The 18,283-nt window shown below is 50.5% G+C and overlaps 1 protein-coding gene across 1 annotated transcript in view; it reads left to right on the forward strand.

Moving 5' to 3' along the window:
• Positions 1 to 18,283, forward strand: part of LOC132584431 (geranylgeranyl transferase type-2 subunit alpha-like) — a 46,120-nt gene that overhangs the window by 20,970 nt on the left and 6,867 nt on the right. The window contains exons 7-11 of the mRNA XM_060256307.1: positions 4,647 to 4,729; positions 4,813 to 4,914; positions 10,177 to 10,282; positions 10,390 to 10,441; positions 16,307 to 16,395. Coding sequence (XP_060112290.1) covers positions 4,647 to 4,729; positions 4,813 to 4,914; positions 10,177 to 10,282; positions 10,390 to 10,441; positions 16,307 to 16,395 — 432 coding nt within the window. The remainder of the gene's footprint in view (positions 1 to 4,646; positions 4,730 to 4,812; positions 4,915 to 10,176; positions 10,283 to 10,389; positions 10,442 to 16,306; positions 16,396 to 18,283) is intronic.

Genomic DNA, 18,283 nt, shown 5'->3' on the forward strand with positions numbered 1-18,283 from the left:
CAGCAGGATGGTCCATATACAGGTGATGTAACAAGATAGCACTGCAGTGTGATATAGCGGGAGGACGGAGGCAGCCGATCTAACATCTCGATGCCCACCACAGCATGGTAAACATTCTGATGTGTGGGTGAAGCCTTCAGGCTTACCAGAAGTGTTTTACTTTATATAGTTTTTAAGTAACTACAGATCATATCAGAAGCGACACCCGGCTTTCTGCCATTTCATTGCTGGAGGTGGGCCTTTGTATATTTTGAACTGACCATTGAGGAAGGCCCTTAGGGGCTGAGACACGTACGGTCAGTGTAGTGATTAGGAGTCCATCTAACGCTGATGTGAAATTGTACACTGTCGGCAATTTTATGCAGTCTGGCATTCAGCCAATAGGTTTTAAAATTCATTCTCGTGTATGTTTTGTAATAAATGATGTACATTTTATGACTTGTGGCCTAGACATCTGGTCCAAAGGCCTGGCCTCATGCCCCGTGAAGCCCGCAAATAGGGTACAAAGGCAAAAGAGACCCCCCCACCACCACAACCACAAGCCCTTTCTAGCGACTGGCATTCAAGGTACACTGCCTACATCCGTGGAGGTTTCGTTTAACTGTGGCTGCTTCTCTCTCCTCCTTGGGTTATCCCTCCACCTCCTCGGATGTGTCGTGTCTTTTCCTAAAGCCAATAGAGTCTGCGGCTGTCGCTGCGTCTTGTGACAGTGAATTCCATGCCTTAATTACATGTTGGGTGCGCAATTACTTTCTGTCGCCTGTGCTGAAACGGCAGAGCGCTGGTTTCCCCGAGTGACCCTGAGCTCCCGCGTTCCCAGGTTGAGACAGCAAGGTTGTGGGAGAGGGCTCGTGCAGTTTCTTTATTTCCTTCTTTCAAAATCTTTATTAGCCGCCTTTATTCCTACGGAGCTCATATGTGGCTTGCAATGTTAATAAAATGTGTAAGAAACATTTTTTTAAAAAAAATAATATAAAATCACAATTTAGGACTGCTTGAATTGATTCAATACAGTCCTAAATAACACTGTCTTCAGCTGCCATCTGAAGACTGAAAGTGAGGGAGCCAGGAACACCTCCCTGGGGTGGCTGTTCCAGTTTTGTCGGGCTACCACCAAAAAGGCCCTGTCTTGTGTGCCAGACGAGCTGCTCTGATTGATGGGCCAGTCACAAGGGCCTTCCCCTGTTCTCTCAGTTCCCAGGCCAGGGGCATATGGAAGAAGACAGTCCTTCAGATATTCTGGTCCCAAGCCATGTAGGGCTTTAAATGTCAAAGTCAGTCCCTTCAATTGGGTTTAGAAGTAGATAGGTAGCTGGTGTAATTGCTAGAACATTGGAGTATCACATGCTCCCGATAGCTTCCCGTTTGTGCTTTAGCAAGTTGTTCTTTTAAATTATTTGGGGGGGGTGTCCCTTCCTCCCTCCCTATCTATCATCTATCTGTCTGTCTGTCTATCATCTTTATCTGTTTAAAAACTTTGTTTTGATGTTTTTAACATTAGCCACCTTGGTGGCCCTAAGCTGGGTAGATGGGCAGTATAGAAACATTTCATAGAAAATGAGTTAATTGGGAAAGTTGACCTCCGTTTCTAGAACCAGCTGGAAAATAGGGTCCAGTGGGACAACAGTGACCGAACTGCCGCAAATTCTCTTGAGTTGGCTCATGTAACTCTGATCTTGCAGCAGCTTCACTGACTCTCAGTTAGTTCCCCGTGCCAAGTCAAGGTGTTAGTTTTGACCTTTGTTGTTGTTGTTCAGTTACACAGTCAAGTCTGACTGTTTGCAACCCCATGGACAAAGTCACACCAGGCCCTCCTGTCTTCCACCATCCTCCGAAGTCATCTCAAATTCATGTTTGTTACATCAGTAACGCTGTCCAGCCATCTCATCTTTTGCCCTCCCCTTCTTTTTTTGCCTTCTGTCTTTCCCAGCATCAGGGTCTTCTCATTGGGTGGCCAAAGTCTTTGAGCTTCAGCTTCAGCATCTGACCTTCCAGGGAACAGTCAGGGCTGATTTCCCTTAGGACTGACTGATCGGATCTTCTTGCAGTCCAAGGGACTCTCAGAAGTCTTCTCCAGGGAGTGCTCCCTTCTCATTTGGTGGCCAAAGGATCTGAGCTTCAGCTTCAGCATCTGACCTTCCAGGGAACAGTCTGGGTTGATTCCCCTTAGGACTAACTGATCGGATCTTCTTGCAGTCCAAGGGACTCTCAAGAGTCTTCTCCAGTGAGGGCTGCCTTCTCATTGGGTGGCCAAAGTATTTGAGCTTCAGCTTCAGCATCTGACCTTCCAGGGAACAGTCTGGGTTGATTCCCCTTAGGACTGACTGATCGGATCTTCTTGCAGTCCAAGGGACTCTCAAGAATCTTCTCCAGTGAGGGCTGCCTTCTCATTGGGTGGCCAAAGTATTTGAGCTTCAGCTTCAGCATCTGACCTTCCAGGGAACAGTCTGGGTTGATTCCCCTTAGGACTGACTGATCGGATCTTCTTGCAGTCCAAGAGACTCTCAGGAGTCTTCTCCAGTGAGGGCTCCCTTCTCATTGGGTGGCCAAAGTATTTGAGCTTCAGCTTCAGCATCTGACCTTCCAGGGAACAGTCAGGGTTGATTCCCCTTAGGACTGACTGATTGGATCTTCTTGCAGTCCAAGGGACTCTCAAGAGTCTTCTCCAGTGAGGTCTCCCTTCTCATTGGGTGGCCAAAGTATTTGAGCTTCAGCTTCAGCATCTGACCTTCCAGGGAACAGTCTGGGTTGATTCCCCTTAGGACTGACTGATCGGATCTTCTTGCAGTCCAAGGGACTCTCAAGAGTCTTCTCCAGTGAGGTCTCCCTTCTCATTGGGTGGCCAGAGTATTTGAGCTTCAGCTTCAGCATCTGACCTTCCAGGGAACAGTCTGGGTTGATTTCCCTCTTAGGACTGACTGATTGGATCTCCTTGCGGTCCAAGGGACTCTCAAGAATCATCTCCAGCACCACTTCTCAAAAGCATCTATTCTTTGTTTTGACCTATAAAGCCCTAAATGGTCTGGTTTGGAACCGTCTCTCCTGATAGGACCCATCCTCCCCGTCATGGGGCCAACTGCAGGCGCCTGGTGCACGAATGGCCGACTTGTCATCCACTGGGGCAAGGGCTTTTCGGTGGCTGCCTCTGCCCTCTGGAACCAGCTGCCCAAGGAAGTTCGTTTGTGCCCTGCGGGATCTTTTCAGGTCCCCTAGGGCAGGGAAGGCTGCCTTTTTTGGTGCATCATTTCATTCACCAAGAGAACAGATGAGCCAGCTGGCTGTCCAGGTTTCGTACCAGAGCTGATGACTGGATGAATTTTAATTAGAATCTTGTATTGCATTCGTTTGAATTTATAGAATTTATTATCCACTCAAGTTCTGGTGCTATTGTTTGCCTATGCTGTGGATCACCCGTAGTCCTCTGTTAAGAAGAGGGTGCGGGTTATAAATTGACTAATTGATTGATTAGTCAATGAATGAGTTTTTCCCATACAGAGGTGTGTCTCCCTCTTTAGGAACCAAAGGCCTAATTCCTTCCAGGCTATTAAGAGTGTGTCTACACTACAAATCCAGGCCATTTCAAACTGAGTCGGCCACCATTGCTCCCCTCTCGTGGTTCCATTCAGGGAATGGGGATCCAAGGCCTTTCAGCGTCCAGGGATTTCCAGGAATCTCAAGGAGTCCAGAAAAAGGATAATTAGAATGATTAAAGGGTTGGAACACTTTCCCTATGAAGAAAGGTTAAAACGTTTGGGGCTCTTTAGCTTGGAGAAATGTCAGCTTAGGGGTGACATGATAGAGGTTTACAAGATTATGCACAGGATAGAGAAGGTAGAGAAAGAAGTACTATTCTCCTATTCTCACAATACAAGAACTCGTGGCCACTCCATGAAATCGCTGAGCAGTCGGGTTAGAACGGATAAAAGGAAGTCCTTCACCCAAAGGATGAGTAACACGTGGAATTCACTGCCACAGGAGGTGGTAGCAGCTACAAGCATAGCCAGCTTCAAGAGGGGATTGGATAAACAGAGGTCCATCAATGGCTATTAGCCATAGCGTATTGATGGAACTCTCTGTCTGGGGCAGAGATGCTCTGTATTCTTGGTGCTTGGGGAGGCACAGTGGGAGGGCTTCTAATGCCCTGACCCCACTGATGATACCTGGGTTTCTTGGCCACTGTGTGTCACAGAGTGGATGGGCCGTTGGCCTGATCCAGCATGGCTTCTCTTACGTTCTTATGTCTGGGGCAGTGATGCTCTGTATTCTTGGTGCTTGGGGAAGGGGACAGTGGAAGGGCTTCTAGTGTCCTGGCCCCACTGATGGGCCTCCTGATGGCACTTGGTTTTTTGGCCACTATGTGACATAGAGTGTTGGACTGGATGGGCCACTGGCCTGATCCAACATGGCTTCTCTTATGTTCTTATGTGACACAGAGTGTTGGACTGGATGGGCCATTGGCCTGATCCAACATGGCTTCTCTTATGTTCTTATGTGACACAGAGTGTTGGACTGGATGGGCCATTGGCCTGATCTAACATGGCTTCTCTTATGTTCTTAAGGGGGAATCATCACAGCCAAATCCGTTTCCAACCCTTCTTCTGTTTTTCCTATGTGGACACCTTCCTTTCTCCTCTTCTCCTCCGCAGCTGACCCAGAGCCAACCATCCGCTGTCTCTACGTGAACAGAGAGGACGCCTCATTGGTGGTGGCCTTCTCCCATCCCGTGGCAGTAAGTCCCCAGGCGAGAGGAGAGGGGCACCGGAGGGTGCCTGCCTTGTGGTGAGCCTGGAGAATTCTTTCTCTTGTTTCCAGGTGGCTCCAGCTTCACATGACCTGGTTGTTTTCGGAGACGAATCCCCGCTGGTGGTTCGGTGGCGCACACCAGATTGCCGAAACAAGCCTGGACTTATGTGGGTATCCTACAGATTGGGGAGAGGCTGGAAACTTCCAGAACGCCATCCTCTGTTTTTAGGGGAAAGAGTTAGCTGTGGTGGCCCAGGACGGCTGGTTTCGGTTCCCAGATTTTCAGAAGGGGAATTGTGTATAGTTTGTCAGCGGGATGTAGGAGTGAAATGGTTTCTGGTCTTTGTTGGCTAATGTGACGGAACCGGCCCGATTCTGCCTTCAGACCCGGTCCCGTCAACTCCCTATTGAGTCGCCAACTCCTGGAGGGAGCTATTTCTCCTCCGGCCACTTGGGCTCGCTGCCACCACCTGCTCAGTCTAGGGGTTCAGATTGAGAGGAACAGGACTCCCAATCCCCCTCTCCAGCTGTGAGGCCAGGCCTCAAGGTCCTCTGCCACCCTGTACTTGGGTATCACAGAGACCACAGCACTTCTTTGGGGAACCCCTGGAGAATTGGCACCTTATCCAACTGCATGCCTTCCCCCTTCCCCGGGGCCCCCTTCATAACTCAGCATGGTCTAAAGCGGTTGGGGATCTATGTGGTACAGAGTTTGACTGCCAGCATTCAAAACAGTAAAAATATTTAATTAAAAGAGAAAAAGAAAAGAAAAACAAAACAAAACAAAAACAGTTGCATGTAAAAGTTTAGCACAGCACAGCACCCGCACAGCAACCAGCATGACAAATAAACGGTGGTTTTAAACGCATCCTACTGTCCCTGGTCTAAACTTGCCCTGCCTTGTGGATGACTTACTCGGTCTGACTGCCTGGGGGCCCTTTTCCTCTTGATCAGGCCTCTCCCACAGGCAGGAGCCCCCACACTGGTAACCTCTTCCTTTGAGCGCCAGCTGAGAACTAGCTTCTTCCTGCCTAACTCAAATACAAAGAACAAAAGAACTTCCTGCCCCTCTAGGAGGTTTTCCCCCTAGAGGCTCTGGTTTAACTCTGGAAGGGAGGGGGGGTTGGAGGGAGGCTAGGCCAAAGCCTACTTTAGTAGTTTAATGATCCCTCCCAATGAAGCACCAACATTGACTAAGATGGCGTTTCTCCACAGCTAAGATGAAAAGGGGAATAGGAATTTGAGGGAGTGAGGAGGCCCTGATCTGTTTCTGAAACATAGAGCGTGTTAAGCACAAAGAGGTTTATATAGGGACTAGGAGTAAGGCCCGTTGTGGGGAAAAAAATACAACGGGCTCTGGAAGGAGGCTCTGGGCAAGTGCCTGCCACCCTTGCTGTCTTCCCACCCACCCAAGTGAAGGCATTAACCTCCCCCCACTTCAAGGGGAGCTTATCTCTGCTATCTAGAGAGCAGTTGTAAACCGGAGTGATCTCCAGTGGTTCCCTAGGAGGAAATGGCATTGTACCTGTCAGGTTCCACCTCTCCTCAAACCCCACCCCTTAAATATCCAGGAATTCCCTAGCCTGGAGTTGGCAACCTATCTTCTTCCCTTTATCTGCCCCCTCTGACTTCAGCTTTCCATCTCCTTCCCCCTCCCTGCAGCTTCTACATAGGCTGTCTTTCTCCACAGTGGAGGGTGGGGAACCAAAGCAGCTTACATAATTCTCTTCTGCCCCCTTTTGATCTGAACAACAACCCTGTGAGGCAGGTTAGGCTGGAACTCTGTGGCTAGTCTGAAATCAGTCAGTCAGCTTCCACAGCAAGGACCTGGGTCCAGCAGGCCCCACTCTGAAGCCCTAACTCCTATGTCTTCCTCAAAGTCCACCACAGAATCTCCAGGAATTTCCCATCAACATGGAAAGGTACCACTCAAGGCCTCTGGGCAAGTGTCTGCCACCCTTGCTGTCTTCCCACCCACCCAAGTGAAGACATTCCCTCCCCCCCCCCACCTCAAGGTGAGCTGATCCCTGACATCTGGAGAGCAGTTGTAATTCTGAGTGATCTCCAGTCCTCATCTGGAGATTGGCAACAGTGTTCCCAGGAGGAAATTGTTGGTTTGGAGTCTATGGCATTGTACCTCTCTGAGGTCCCACTCCTCCTCAAACCCTGCCCTCTCCAGGTCCAGCCCCTTAAATCTCCAGGAATTTCCTAAGCTGGAGTTGGCAACCCTATCTCCTTCCCTTTATTTGCCCCTCTGACTTCAGCTTTCAATCACCTTTGCCCTCCCTGCAGCCTCTATACAGGAAAATTAGTCATTCTTCATAGTGGGGGGGTGGAAACCAAAGCAGTTTACATCATTTTCTCCCCCCATTTGATCTGAACAACAACCCTGTGAGGCAGGTTAGGCTGGAAGTCTGTGACTAGTCTGAAATCAGTCAGTCAGTTTCCACAGCGAGGACCTGGGTCCGGTAGACCCCACTGAAGGGGTCTAACTGCTATGGCCTCCTCAGACTCCACCACAGAATCTCCAGGAATTTCTCACCAACCTGGAATTGGCAGCCATAGTCAGCACTGGGCCCAGTGAATTCTGCCTCAGAGGCCTGTAGTGAGACCTTTCAGACCAACAGGCTATCTCTGACAGGCTGTTTAATAGAAGAAGAAGAAGAAGATATTGGATTTATATCCCGCCCTCCACTCCGAAGAGTCTCAGAGTGGCTCACAGTCTCCTTTACCTTCCTTCCCCACAACAGACCCCCTGTGAGGTGGGTGGGGCTGAGAGGGCTCTCACAGCAGTTGCCCTTTCAAGGACAACCTCTGCCAGAGCTCTGGCTGACTCAAGGCCATGCTAGCAGGTGCAAGTGGAGGAGTGGGGAATCAAACCCGGTTCTCCCAGATAAGAGTCCGCACACTTAACCACTACACCAAACTGGCTCTCTCTAATAGGGGGGAGTCATCAGCCGTTACATCAGCTTACAGCATTCTCCTCTCCTCTCCCCCCTTTGATCTGAACAACCACAATCCCATGAGGCAGGTTAAGCCGGTTCGAAATCTCCCAGTCAGCTTCTACGGCTATCACCTGGAGATTGGCAACAGTGGTTCCCCGGGAAGAAAGGCTTTACTGTTAGAAGCTGATGACTATCCAGTATATATCAAACTTCTTTAAAGGATGAAAGTCTAAAGTAACGTCTTAAAATCAAAACCTTTTTTTCTGAAAAACAAGAACTCTCTGCATTTGCAACACGGTTGACGCTGGCACTTTATTTGTCCCGCGGAGTCGGGTGAATAGTCTTCAAGCGTCTTAAGTCGACAATGGACATGATTAACTGCAAGCACTTTTGAAAATTTATTCTCTGCACCTTATACCTTGTATTCACGAATTCTTGATAATGTGCAGTAATATGTGATGTTGTTGTTTAAAAATTAATTCTGTTTTTGAAGTATTTTTGAAGTCATTTTCATGACTTATTCGTTATTTCCCACAGTTTTTCGTGCTGTTGTATAACTCTCCTGGAGATTGGCAACAGGAGGAAAGGCCTTTCCCTCAGAGTCCGTTCTGTCATATGAGCCCGCTGTAGCCTAATTGGAATAGAAAGAGTGAAGAATATTGTCAGGCGGAAAGGGCCCTTCCCTGATGTGAATGAACATCCTTATTGCCTCAGCTGAAGAGAAGGAACCCTACTGTTTTCTCATGAGCAAAAGCCTGTAGCTGGGAGACCAGGCACCACAAATTTCCCCCCTGTTTTACACCCGCGCACTCCTTGCCCACTCTCAGACATGTCCTGGACTTCCTACAACAGGCCTGTTGATCAGGAAACCCCCTGTCAGCAGAGAACTGTCTCTTTCGAAGGTCAGTGGGCTTATGCTGGAGTTATTGCCTGATGGCAGTGGGCGGGGAGAGCAGAAATCAGCCAATGGCACGGCGGAGACGGCGTGAGCCAATCCTGCGCAAGCCACATCTAACAAATGAAAACCCTCAGAATTGCCACCACGGTTGGGCTTTTATTTATATAACCGATGCCAGACCCCTGGTGGTGGAGAGGGGAGTCCCCTACTGGAGAGCCAGTTTGGTGTCGTGGTTAAGTGTGAGGACTCTTATCTGGGAGAACCGGGTTTGATTCCCCCTCCTCCACTTGCACCTGCTGGAATGGCCTTGGGTCAGCCATAGCTGTGGCAGAGGTTGTCCTTGAAAGGGCAGCTGCTGTGAGAGCCCTCTCCAGCCCCACCCACCTCACAGGGTGTCTGTTGTGGGGGAGGAAGGGAAAGGAGATGGTGAGCCGCTCTGAGACTCTTTGGAGTGGAGGGCGGGATATAAATCCAATATCTTCATCTACCTCACAGGGTGTCTGTTGTGGGGGAGGAAGGGAAAGGAGATTGTGAGCCGCTCTGAGACTCTTTGAAGTGGAGGGCGGGGGATAAATCCAATATCATCTTCTTCTTCTTCTTGCCTGCAGGGGTGGGAGGAATTACCTCAAAAACTAGGGAGGAACACCCAGTGTGCCTTCGTTACTTCAGCGTGACCCAAAAGTGTCATAGGCATGGGGGGGACATCGGCTGACGCTCTGGTTTTTGGGCAAAAACTCTATAGTAGAAGCTAATTCTACTGTAGAGTTTTTGCCCAAAAACCAGAGCACCGCCCTGACGTGCCGCATGGCTTATGTCATTTCTGGGTCACATTGGAAGTCACGTGGGCACATCACTCCCAGCCGGCTGCCCAGAGGGACTCAGCAATGCTAGGTGTGTAGTGAGGGCCTGTTGACCCAGAAGCCTTTTCCCTTAATCCTGGGTGCTCAGTATTGAGCTGAAAGCAGCCCACTCGTGCTTAGACATCCTCAGGTATTGCTTCCTCATTTCTGAGGCTAATCTTTGGCCCTGCTGGGGTAAAACTAACTCAGAGTTGGCTCCCAGGGGAAGAGGGGCAGGAAGGGAAGAGTAGGCATTGAAAGGTTCTCATTCCAGGTTCTCTAATAAAGTTTGCCTGGCGTAAATTTGGAGCCTGAAGGCACCTTCGGAGAGCCAGTTTGGTGTAGTGGTTGACTCTTATCTGGGAGAACGGGCTTGATTCTCCACTCCTCCGCTTGCAGCTGCTGGAATGGCCTTGAGTCAGCCGTAGCTCTCACAGAGCTGTCCTTGAAAGGGCAGCTTCTGGGAGAGCTCTCTCAGCCCCACCTACCTCACAAGGTCTTTGTTGTGGGGGAGGAAGGTAAATGGAGATTGCTACCACTCTGAGATTCAGAGTGAAGGTTGGGATATAAGTCCAATATTATTTTTTTAAATGATACCGTGTGGTGGGCACAACCACAAAATGGCTGCTTCAGGAGGCAGAGCCGGCCACGAAATGGCTGCCTTGAGTCTTGCATTCAGCCACACAGTGAAAATCCTTGCGATCCATTTCCAGAGACTTTGTTTTCCCTTAACTCTTGGGTGCCTCCCTAGCTGTGCGACTTGCCCTCCACAGCCCTCAACGACCACTGGCCGCAGCATACCTTCCGTGTCCTCTGGGCTGAGGGCCAGTCCCAGAAGGAATGCGTCCTTTTCAAAGGTAAGGCCAAGACGATGAGCGCAAACCACCACCACCCCCAGTTTGCACCCTGTCCACACTTCCTCACCCTTTGTTCTCATGCCCTCTGCCCTCTCTCTCTCCCACAGGGCACAAGGACTGTTGGAGCCAAGACTCAGTCACGGAGGAACAGGTCTTCAGGTGAGGAGAGGAAGGAAAGAATTGACTGAAATTTGTTCATTTTCTTTATGAGTCCTGTCAGGGTGGGATTCCCTCTGCATGAGTGGAAGACCCTGTGCTTTGTCACACTTCCGAATAGAGCTGGCTCAAAGCCACCTGTTGGCTGTAGAGACTGGCCACCTGTCACAGGAATAAATGAGACCCCGGTGGCACCAGCAGCATTCCAAGGACTTGCAGCGACACTGTGGGAGCAGGAGGAGATGTCAGGCATCGGCAAGATTATGCCTGGGATAGAGAAGGTAGAGAAAGAAGTCCTTTTCCCCCTTTCTCACAATACGAGAACTCGTGAGCGCTCCATGAAATGGCTGAGCAGTCGGGCTAGATTGGATAAAAGGAAGTCCTTCCTCACCCAAAGGGTGATCAACACATGGAATTCACTGCCATAGGAGGTGGTGGCGGCTACAAACATAGGCAGTTTCATGAGGGGATTGGATAAACATCTGGAACAGAGGTCCATCAGTGGCTGTTAGGCACAGTCTGTCTGGGGCAGAACTCTCTGTCAGAGGCAGTGATGCTCTGTATTCTTGGTGCTGGGGAGGGAGCAACAGTGGGAGGGCTTCTAGTGTCTTGGTGGACCTCCTGATGGCACCTGGGTTTTTGGCCACTTTGTGACACAGAGTGTTGGACTGGATGGGGCCACTGGCCTGATCCAACATGGCTTCTCTTATATTCTTACGTCTGGGGCAGTGGTGCTCTATATTCTTGGTGCTTGGGGGGACATCAGTGGGAGGGCTTGTAGTGTCCTGGCCCCACTGGTGGACCTCCTGATGGCACCTGGGGTTTTGGGCCACTGTGTGACACAAAACGTTGGACTGGATGGACCATTGGCCTGATCCAGCATGGCTTCTCTGTGCCTATCCCCACACCACCGTGAGGTCAAGATCCAGTGTTGCTTCCTTGAGGCTCACCTTGAGCCCAGGCCAATTTGGCCCATGCCTGAGCCGTCAACCATGCCTGCCATCTCTTCCTGTGCTACCATTGGACGGGAGTGAGCCATACCCCACCTCTTCTGCCTGTCAGTCTGTAACTCCTGTTCTTGGTTTTGATGGTCCTCTGGACCAGGGGACCTCAGCGTATTGCCCAGGGGGGCCAGGGCACCCACCGACTCCATCTCATTACAACATAGTACCCGTCGAAAAGAGCAGGAGTTCAGGAACACCTTGAAGATTCACAAAAGGCACGGCAGGGGATGAGGTTCCAGGAGTCGTGACTCATTTCCGTAGATACAGCTAGAACGTGAATCCATCCGTCCTACAGATTGGAAAGTGGAGTGACTGCTACCTGTCATAGTTGGCATGTTCATATTGCTGGCTAGAAAGCTTGACTCAGGTTCGGAAGTCCTGGATTCAAGTCCTGCGTCAGTTCTGGGCTCTCAATGGGGCCTGGGTTGTGTCACGCTGTCCTGGCCTCGGTCTCCCGTCTGTGAAATGGGAACAGTAGTGACTTAGCGCGCTGCGCAGAGTGGCAAAGCTGCAGTACTGCAGTCTGAACTCTCTGCTCACGACCTGAGTTCGATCCCCGGCGGAAGCTGGGTTTTCAGGTAGCCGGTTCGAGGTTGGCTCAGCCTTCCATCCTTCCGAGGTCGGTCAAATGAGTACCCAGCTTGCTGGGGGGGGAAAGCGTAGCTGACTGGGGAAGGCGATGGCAAACCACCCCGTAAAAAACTTGCAGTGAAAATGTTGTGAAAGCAACGTCACCCCAGAGTCGGAAGCGACTGGTGCTTGCGCAGGGGACAACCTTTACCACTTAGCGCCGCGAGGAGGAAGAACACAGTGGCCACAAAGCACTTTGCAAGTCAAAGCACTTCCCTAAATAGTAGCTAATCAGGTTAAGAGGTGAATTCTAACCTCAGCTTGAGACCCTGGAGAGCCACTGCCCGTCTGAGTAGACAAGACTGACTTTGACGGACCGAGAAGGGTCTGATTCAGTAGAAGGCAGCTTTGTATGTTCGTATGTATGTCCATTTTACAGGCCCTGTGGAACTGTAATAAGTCGTGATCTCCCTTTGGAACCAAAGCTGAAAAAACTCTAGCTCTGACTGGGGCTCAGCAAACATCTTTTGGGCTGGGACTACCAGAAGATGTTGCTGTAAAGAGCCTCAAGCTCTCCAAGGGATGTACAGCGAGAAACGATCCTGCAGATTCCCCACTCCTCCACTTGCACCTGCTGGCATGGGTCAGCCATCGCTCTGGCAGAGGTTGTCCTTGAAAGGGCAGCTGCTGGGAGAGCCCTCTCTATCCCCACTCACCTCACAGGGTGTCTGTTGTGGGGGAGGAAGGGAAAGGAGATTGTGAGCCGCTCTGAGACTCTTCGGAGTGGAGGGCGGGATATAAATCCAATATCTTCATCTACCTCACAGGGTGTCTGTTGTGGGGGGTGGGGAGGAAGGTAAAGGAGATTGTGAGCCGCTCTGAGACTCTTCGGAGTGGAGGGCGGGATATAAATCCAATATCTTCATCTACTTCACAGGGTGTCTGTTGTGGGGGAGGAAGGGAAAGGAGATTGTGAGCCGCTCTGAGACTCTTCGAAGTGGAGGGTGGGATATAAATCCAGTATCTTCATCTACCTCACAGGGTGTCTGTTGTGGGGGGTGGGGAGGAAGGTAAAGGAGATTGTGAGCCACTCTGAGACTCTTCAGAGTGGAGGGCGGGATATAAATCCAATATCTTCATCTACTTCACAGGGTGACTGTTGTGGGGGAGGAAGGGAAAGGAGATTGTGAGCTGCTGTGAGACTCTTTGGAGTGGCGGGCGGGATATAAATCCAATATCTTCATCTACCTCACAGGGTGTCTGTTGTGGGGGAGGAAGGTAAAGGAGATTGTGAGCCGCTCTGAGACTCTTCGGAGTGGAGGGCGGGATATAAATCCAATATCTTCATCTACTTCACAGGGTGTCTGTTGTGGGGGAGGAAGGGAAATGAGATTGTGAGCCGCTCTGAGACTCTTCGGAATGGAGGGCGGGATATAAATCCAATATCTTCATCTACCTCACAGGGTGTCTGTTGTGGGGGGTGGGGAGGAAGGTAAAGAAGATTGTGAGCCGCTCTGAGACTCTTTGGAGTGGAGGGCGGGATATAAATCCAATATCTTCATCTACCTCACAGGGTGTCTATTGTGGGGGAGGAAGGTAAAGGAGATTGTGAGCCGCTCTGAGACTCTTCGGAGTGGAGGGCGGGATATAAAACCAATATCATCATCTTCTTCTTCTTCAGATATACTGGTTCCACACCTCCCAGGGCTTTGAAAGTTAACACCATAACAAGTGTTCCCTCTAAAGCGAGTTAGTGTGAGCCAGCTCACAGGTTTTTTTAGCCTCCGTCTCACACATTTTTGTCTTCGCTCAAGAAGGATGGCCCCAGAACCCACTAATTTATGCAGCAGCTCACCACTTTAATGCCAGTAGCTCACAGAAATTAGAATTTGGGCTCATAAGACTCTGCAGTTTAGAGGGCGCGTTAACCCTGAACTTGATCTTTGGTGCCGTTGAGTTCACAGAGGTGCACAATCGACGTGCTTTCCTAAGCGATGGACAGGAAGGAGAAGTGGAAGCCGGTGAGAACCGCAAAATGTGATTTCTTCAGAGAGGCTTCCTCTCTCTGTGCGGAGGGGGGAAGTTTCCTAAGGGCACGAGGCACTGAGAGTTCTTGTGTCAGCTTGAATCATAGAAGAGAAAAAGAGGTCAAAGGGGATCCTTCGATCAAGGGGGTCATGGGGATTCTCTGATTTGCACATAGTGAGCAAGCATGCTGAGGACACCATTCGAGTTCCAGAGAATCCTGGGGTCCTCCCCCACAGATGTGGAGAAAGGGGTTGGACCCTAAGCCCAATCTAACAGCAACCACTGCTGCAGAGTAGTGAAAACTGAACAGAGGGATGGGAAAAGATGGGGGAATGAGAAGAATCGCCCTGTAAGAGAGGCAGGAAAGCCTGTCTGCATAAAAAGAGGGGGATTCTTTGATGCTCAGGGAATTTTAAGTGTTGGAAGGGCCTAGTAGGACATCTAGTCCAATCCCCTGTATGAGGCTGATCCAAAGGTAGAGCATGCCCACATGGTTGTCCAGCGACCCATTGAAGAAGTTCATCCAACGGCTGCTGGTTGTTATTGAGCCACACTCAGACAGTTGTCTCTTCGTAAGAACCTAAAAAGAGCCCTGCTAGATCAGACCAGGGGTCCATCTAGTCCAGCCTCCTGTCTAACACAGTAGCCAGGCAGTTCCTCTGGAGGGCCAACAACAGGGCAGAGAGGCCGAGGCCTTCTCCTGATAAGAACATCAGAAGAGCCCTGCTAGATTAGACCAGTGAGGGTCCACCTAGTCCAGCCTCCTGTCTCACACAGCAGCCAGGCAGTTCCTCTGGAGGGCCAACAACAGGGCAGAGAAACTGAGGCCTTCCACTGAGAAGACATCAGAAGAGCCCTGCTGGATTACACCAGTGAGGGTCCACCTAGTCCAGCCTCCTGTCTCACACAGCGGCCAACCAGTTCCTCTGGAGGGCCAACAACAGGGCAGAGAAACTGAGGCCTTCCACTGAGAAGACATCAGAAGAGCCCTGCTGGATTAGACCAGTGAGGGTCCATCTAGTCCAGCCTCCTGCCTCACACAGTGGCCAACCAGTTCCTCTGAAGGGCCAACAACAGGGCAGAGAGACTGAGGCCTTCCCCTGAGAACAACATCAGAAGAGCCCTGCTGGATCAGACCAGGGAGGGTCCACCTAGTCCAGCCTCCTGTCTCACACAGCAGCCAACCAGTTCCTATGGAGGGCCAACAACAGGGCAGAAAGGCCAAGGCCTTCCCCTGAGAAGAACATCAGAAGAGCCCTGCTAGATTAGACCAGTGAGGGTCCACCTAGTCCAGCCTCCTGTCTCACACAGCGGCCAGGCAGTTCCTCTGGAGGGCCAACAACAGGGCAGAGAAACTGAGGCCTTCCACTGAGAAGACATCAGAAGAGCCCTGCTGGATTAGACCAGTGAGGGTCCCACCTAGTCCAGCCTCCTGTCTCACACAGCGGCCAACCAGTTCCTCTGGAGGGGCCAACAACAGGGCAGAGAAACTGAGGCCTTCCACTGAGAAGACATCAGAAGAGCCCTGCTGGATTAGACCAGTGAGGGTCCATCTAGTCCAGCCTCACACAGTGGCCAACCAGTTCCTCTGAAGGGCCAACAACAGGGCAGAGAGACTGAGGCCTTCCCCTGAGAACAACATCAAAAGCAGCCCTGCTGGATTAGACCATTGAGAGTCCATCTAGTCCAGCCTCCTGTCTCACACAGTGGCCAACCAGTTCCTCTGGAGGGCCAGCAACAGGGCAGATTGGCCGAGGCCTTCCCCTGATAACATCAGAAGAACCCTGCTGGATCAGACCAGTGAGGGTCCACCTAGTCCAGCCTCCTGTCTCACACAGCGGCCAGGCAGTTCCTCTGGAGGGCCAGCAGCAGGGCAGAGAAGCCGAGGCCTTCCCTTGATGGTCAACGTGTACTATGCGGTCAGAACCATTCCTTATGGCTAAGTGTTCCTCTGGGTGAGAATTTGATCAGGTTGTGGCCAACCACCCCTTCTCCCTGGATGCTCATTCTGCATCAAAATCCTTAGCATACCGGCAACAAAGTAGACACAGAGGCCTTTGCTCCATTTAATTGTGCAATGAGCACAAAACACTCTTCTGGGTTTCCAGCCGCTGTTCATCTGCCCCGACTCCCCTCTGTTTTCATGTGAATCTTCACTTGCCTATTGGCACCCAGGAGGGAGTTAGCTCATACACATCCCCACGCTCCCCTTTCCAAGACCACCCTGGTCACCCCGCTTCTTCTGTCTGTCTTCCTCCTGCCCCAGGTGTGAGCTGTCGGTGGAGAAGACAACAGTGCTCCAGTCGGAATTGGAATCCTGCAAAGAACTGCAGGCCCTGGAACCTGAGAACAAGTGTAAGTATCCAGGCGAGCTGCCCAGATTACAAACCCAGCTCCCAGAAGGAAGTGGAAAAGGGTAACGGTGTTCAGCTAATCGTGCAGTACAATGGTACTGCATGAGGGCAGAATTCACCTGGGCATTGATAATCCCACACTGAGGAAGGGCAATAGTCAATCCGCTCTGGGAGATTATTCTCAGGGCAGGGTATCCAGCAATTACACTGCATTGTAAGCATGCAGAGCCCTTCATTCAGAATCCAAAGACTCTTGCTTCTTTTCATCATAACATAAGAGAAGCCATGTTGGATCAGGCCAATGGCCCATCCAGTCCAACGCTCTGTGTCACATAAGAACATAAGAGAAGCCCTGTTGGATCAGGCCAAAGGGCCCATCCAGTCCAACACTCTGTGTCACATAAGAACATAAGAGAAGCCCTGTTGGATCAGGCCAATGGCCCATCCAGTCCAACACTCTGTGTCACATAAGAACATAAGAGAAGCCATGTTGGATCAGGACAAAGGCCCATCCAGTCCAACACTTTGTCACATAAGAGCAGAGAAACCATGTTGGATCAGGCCAAAGGCCAACACTCTGTGTCCAGTCCAACACTCTGTGTCACATAAGAACATAAGAGAAACCATGTTGGATCAGGCCAATGGCCCATCCAGTCCAACACTTTGTCACATAAGAACAGAAGAGAAGCCCTGTTGGATCAGGCCAATGGCCCATCCAGTCCAACACTCTGTGTCACATAAGAACATAAGAGAAGCCATGTTGGATCAGGCCAAAGGCCCATCCAGTCCAACATTCTGTGTCACATAAGAACATAAGAGAAGCCATGTTGGATCAGGCCAATGGCCCATCCAGTCCAACACTCTGTGTCACATAAGAACAGAAGAGAAGCCCTGTTGGATCAGGCCAATGGCCCATCCAGTCCAACACTCTGTGTCACATAAGAACATAAGAGAAGCCATGTTGGATCAGGGCAATGACCCATCCAGTCCAACACTCTGTGTCACACAGTGGCCAAAAAGACCAGGCGCCATCAGGAGGTCCACCAGTGGGACCAGGACACTGAAAGGCCTCCCACTGTTGCCCTCCCCACCCCAAGCACCAAGAATACAGAGCATCACTTGCCTCAGATAGAGAGTTCACCCTGTGGCTAAGAGCCACTGATGGACCTCTGCTCCATATGTTGATCCAATCCCCTCTTGAAGCTGTCTGTGCTTGTAGCCACCACCAGTGTTCCCTCTAAGCTGCAGAGTCTTGTGAGCAAAAATTCTACTTTGTGAGCTATTGCCATTAAAGCCAGTGAGGTGTAGTTGTAAAACGTGGATCCAGGAGACCTGGGTTCAAGTCCCCTGGGTGACCTCGGGCCAGCTATGCTCCCTCACAGGGTTGTCGTGACGATGAAAGGGAGAGAACAGGGTCCCCACTGGGTGGGGAACGGTGAGGTACAAATGAAGTAAACAAATTTATTTTTATTTTATTTTATTCGATTTTTAACCTGCCCTTCCCGTAGAACAGGCTCAAGGGCGGGTTACATCATAAAAAGTCAACAGTAAAAACAATGAAAGACCAGTTCAAAATATATAAAATCTAAAATTAAACTAAGATGGCAGATTCTGCCTCACAGATGTGACTTATTGTCCAGCTCCAGCAGATCTTGTAGGTCTGGGTTGGAATGAGGGGGGAGGCCGGTAGGGTAACAGGTGATAAATAAATGTGACGCAGCCTTAGGGACTAGAAACTTGCTTATATGTTTTTAAACAAACCAAGTTGCTGTTTCCTGATTTGCAGTGTAGGGCTTGGGAGGGGCTTAGGCAGAGTCCGGTGAAAACCTAGAAGCTGGATTGGGGATGAGGGGCGTAAATAGATTTTCTGGGCCCCTCCCTGTGCCTAC

This window comes from Heteronotia binoei, chromosome 15 (genome assembly GCF_032191835.1).
Source record: "Heteronotia binoei isolate CCM8104 ecotype False Entrance Well chromosome 15, APGP_CSIRO_Hbin_v1, whole genome shotgun sequence".
Taxonomy (NCBI): domain Eukaryota; kingdom Metazoa; phylum Chordata; class Lepidosauria; order Squamata; family Gekkonidae; genus Heteronotia; species Heteronotia binoei.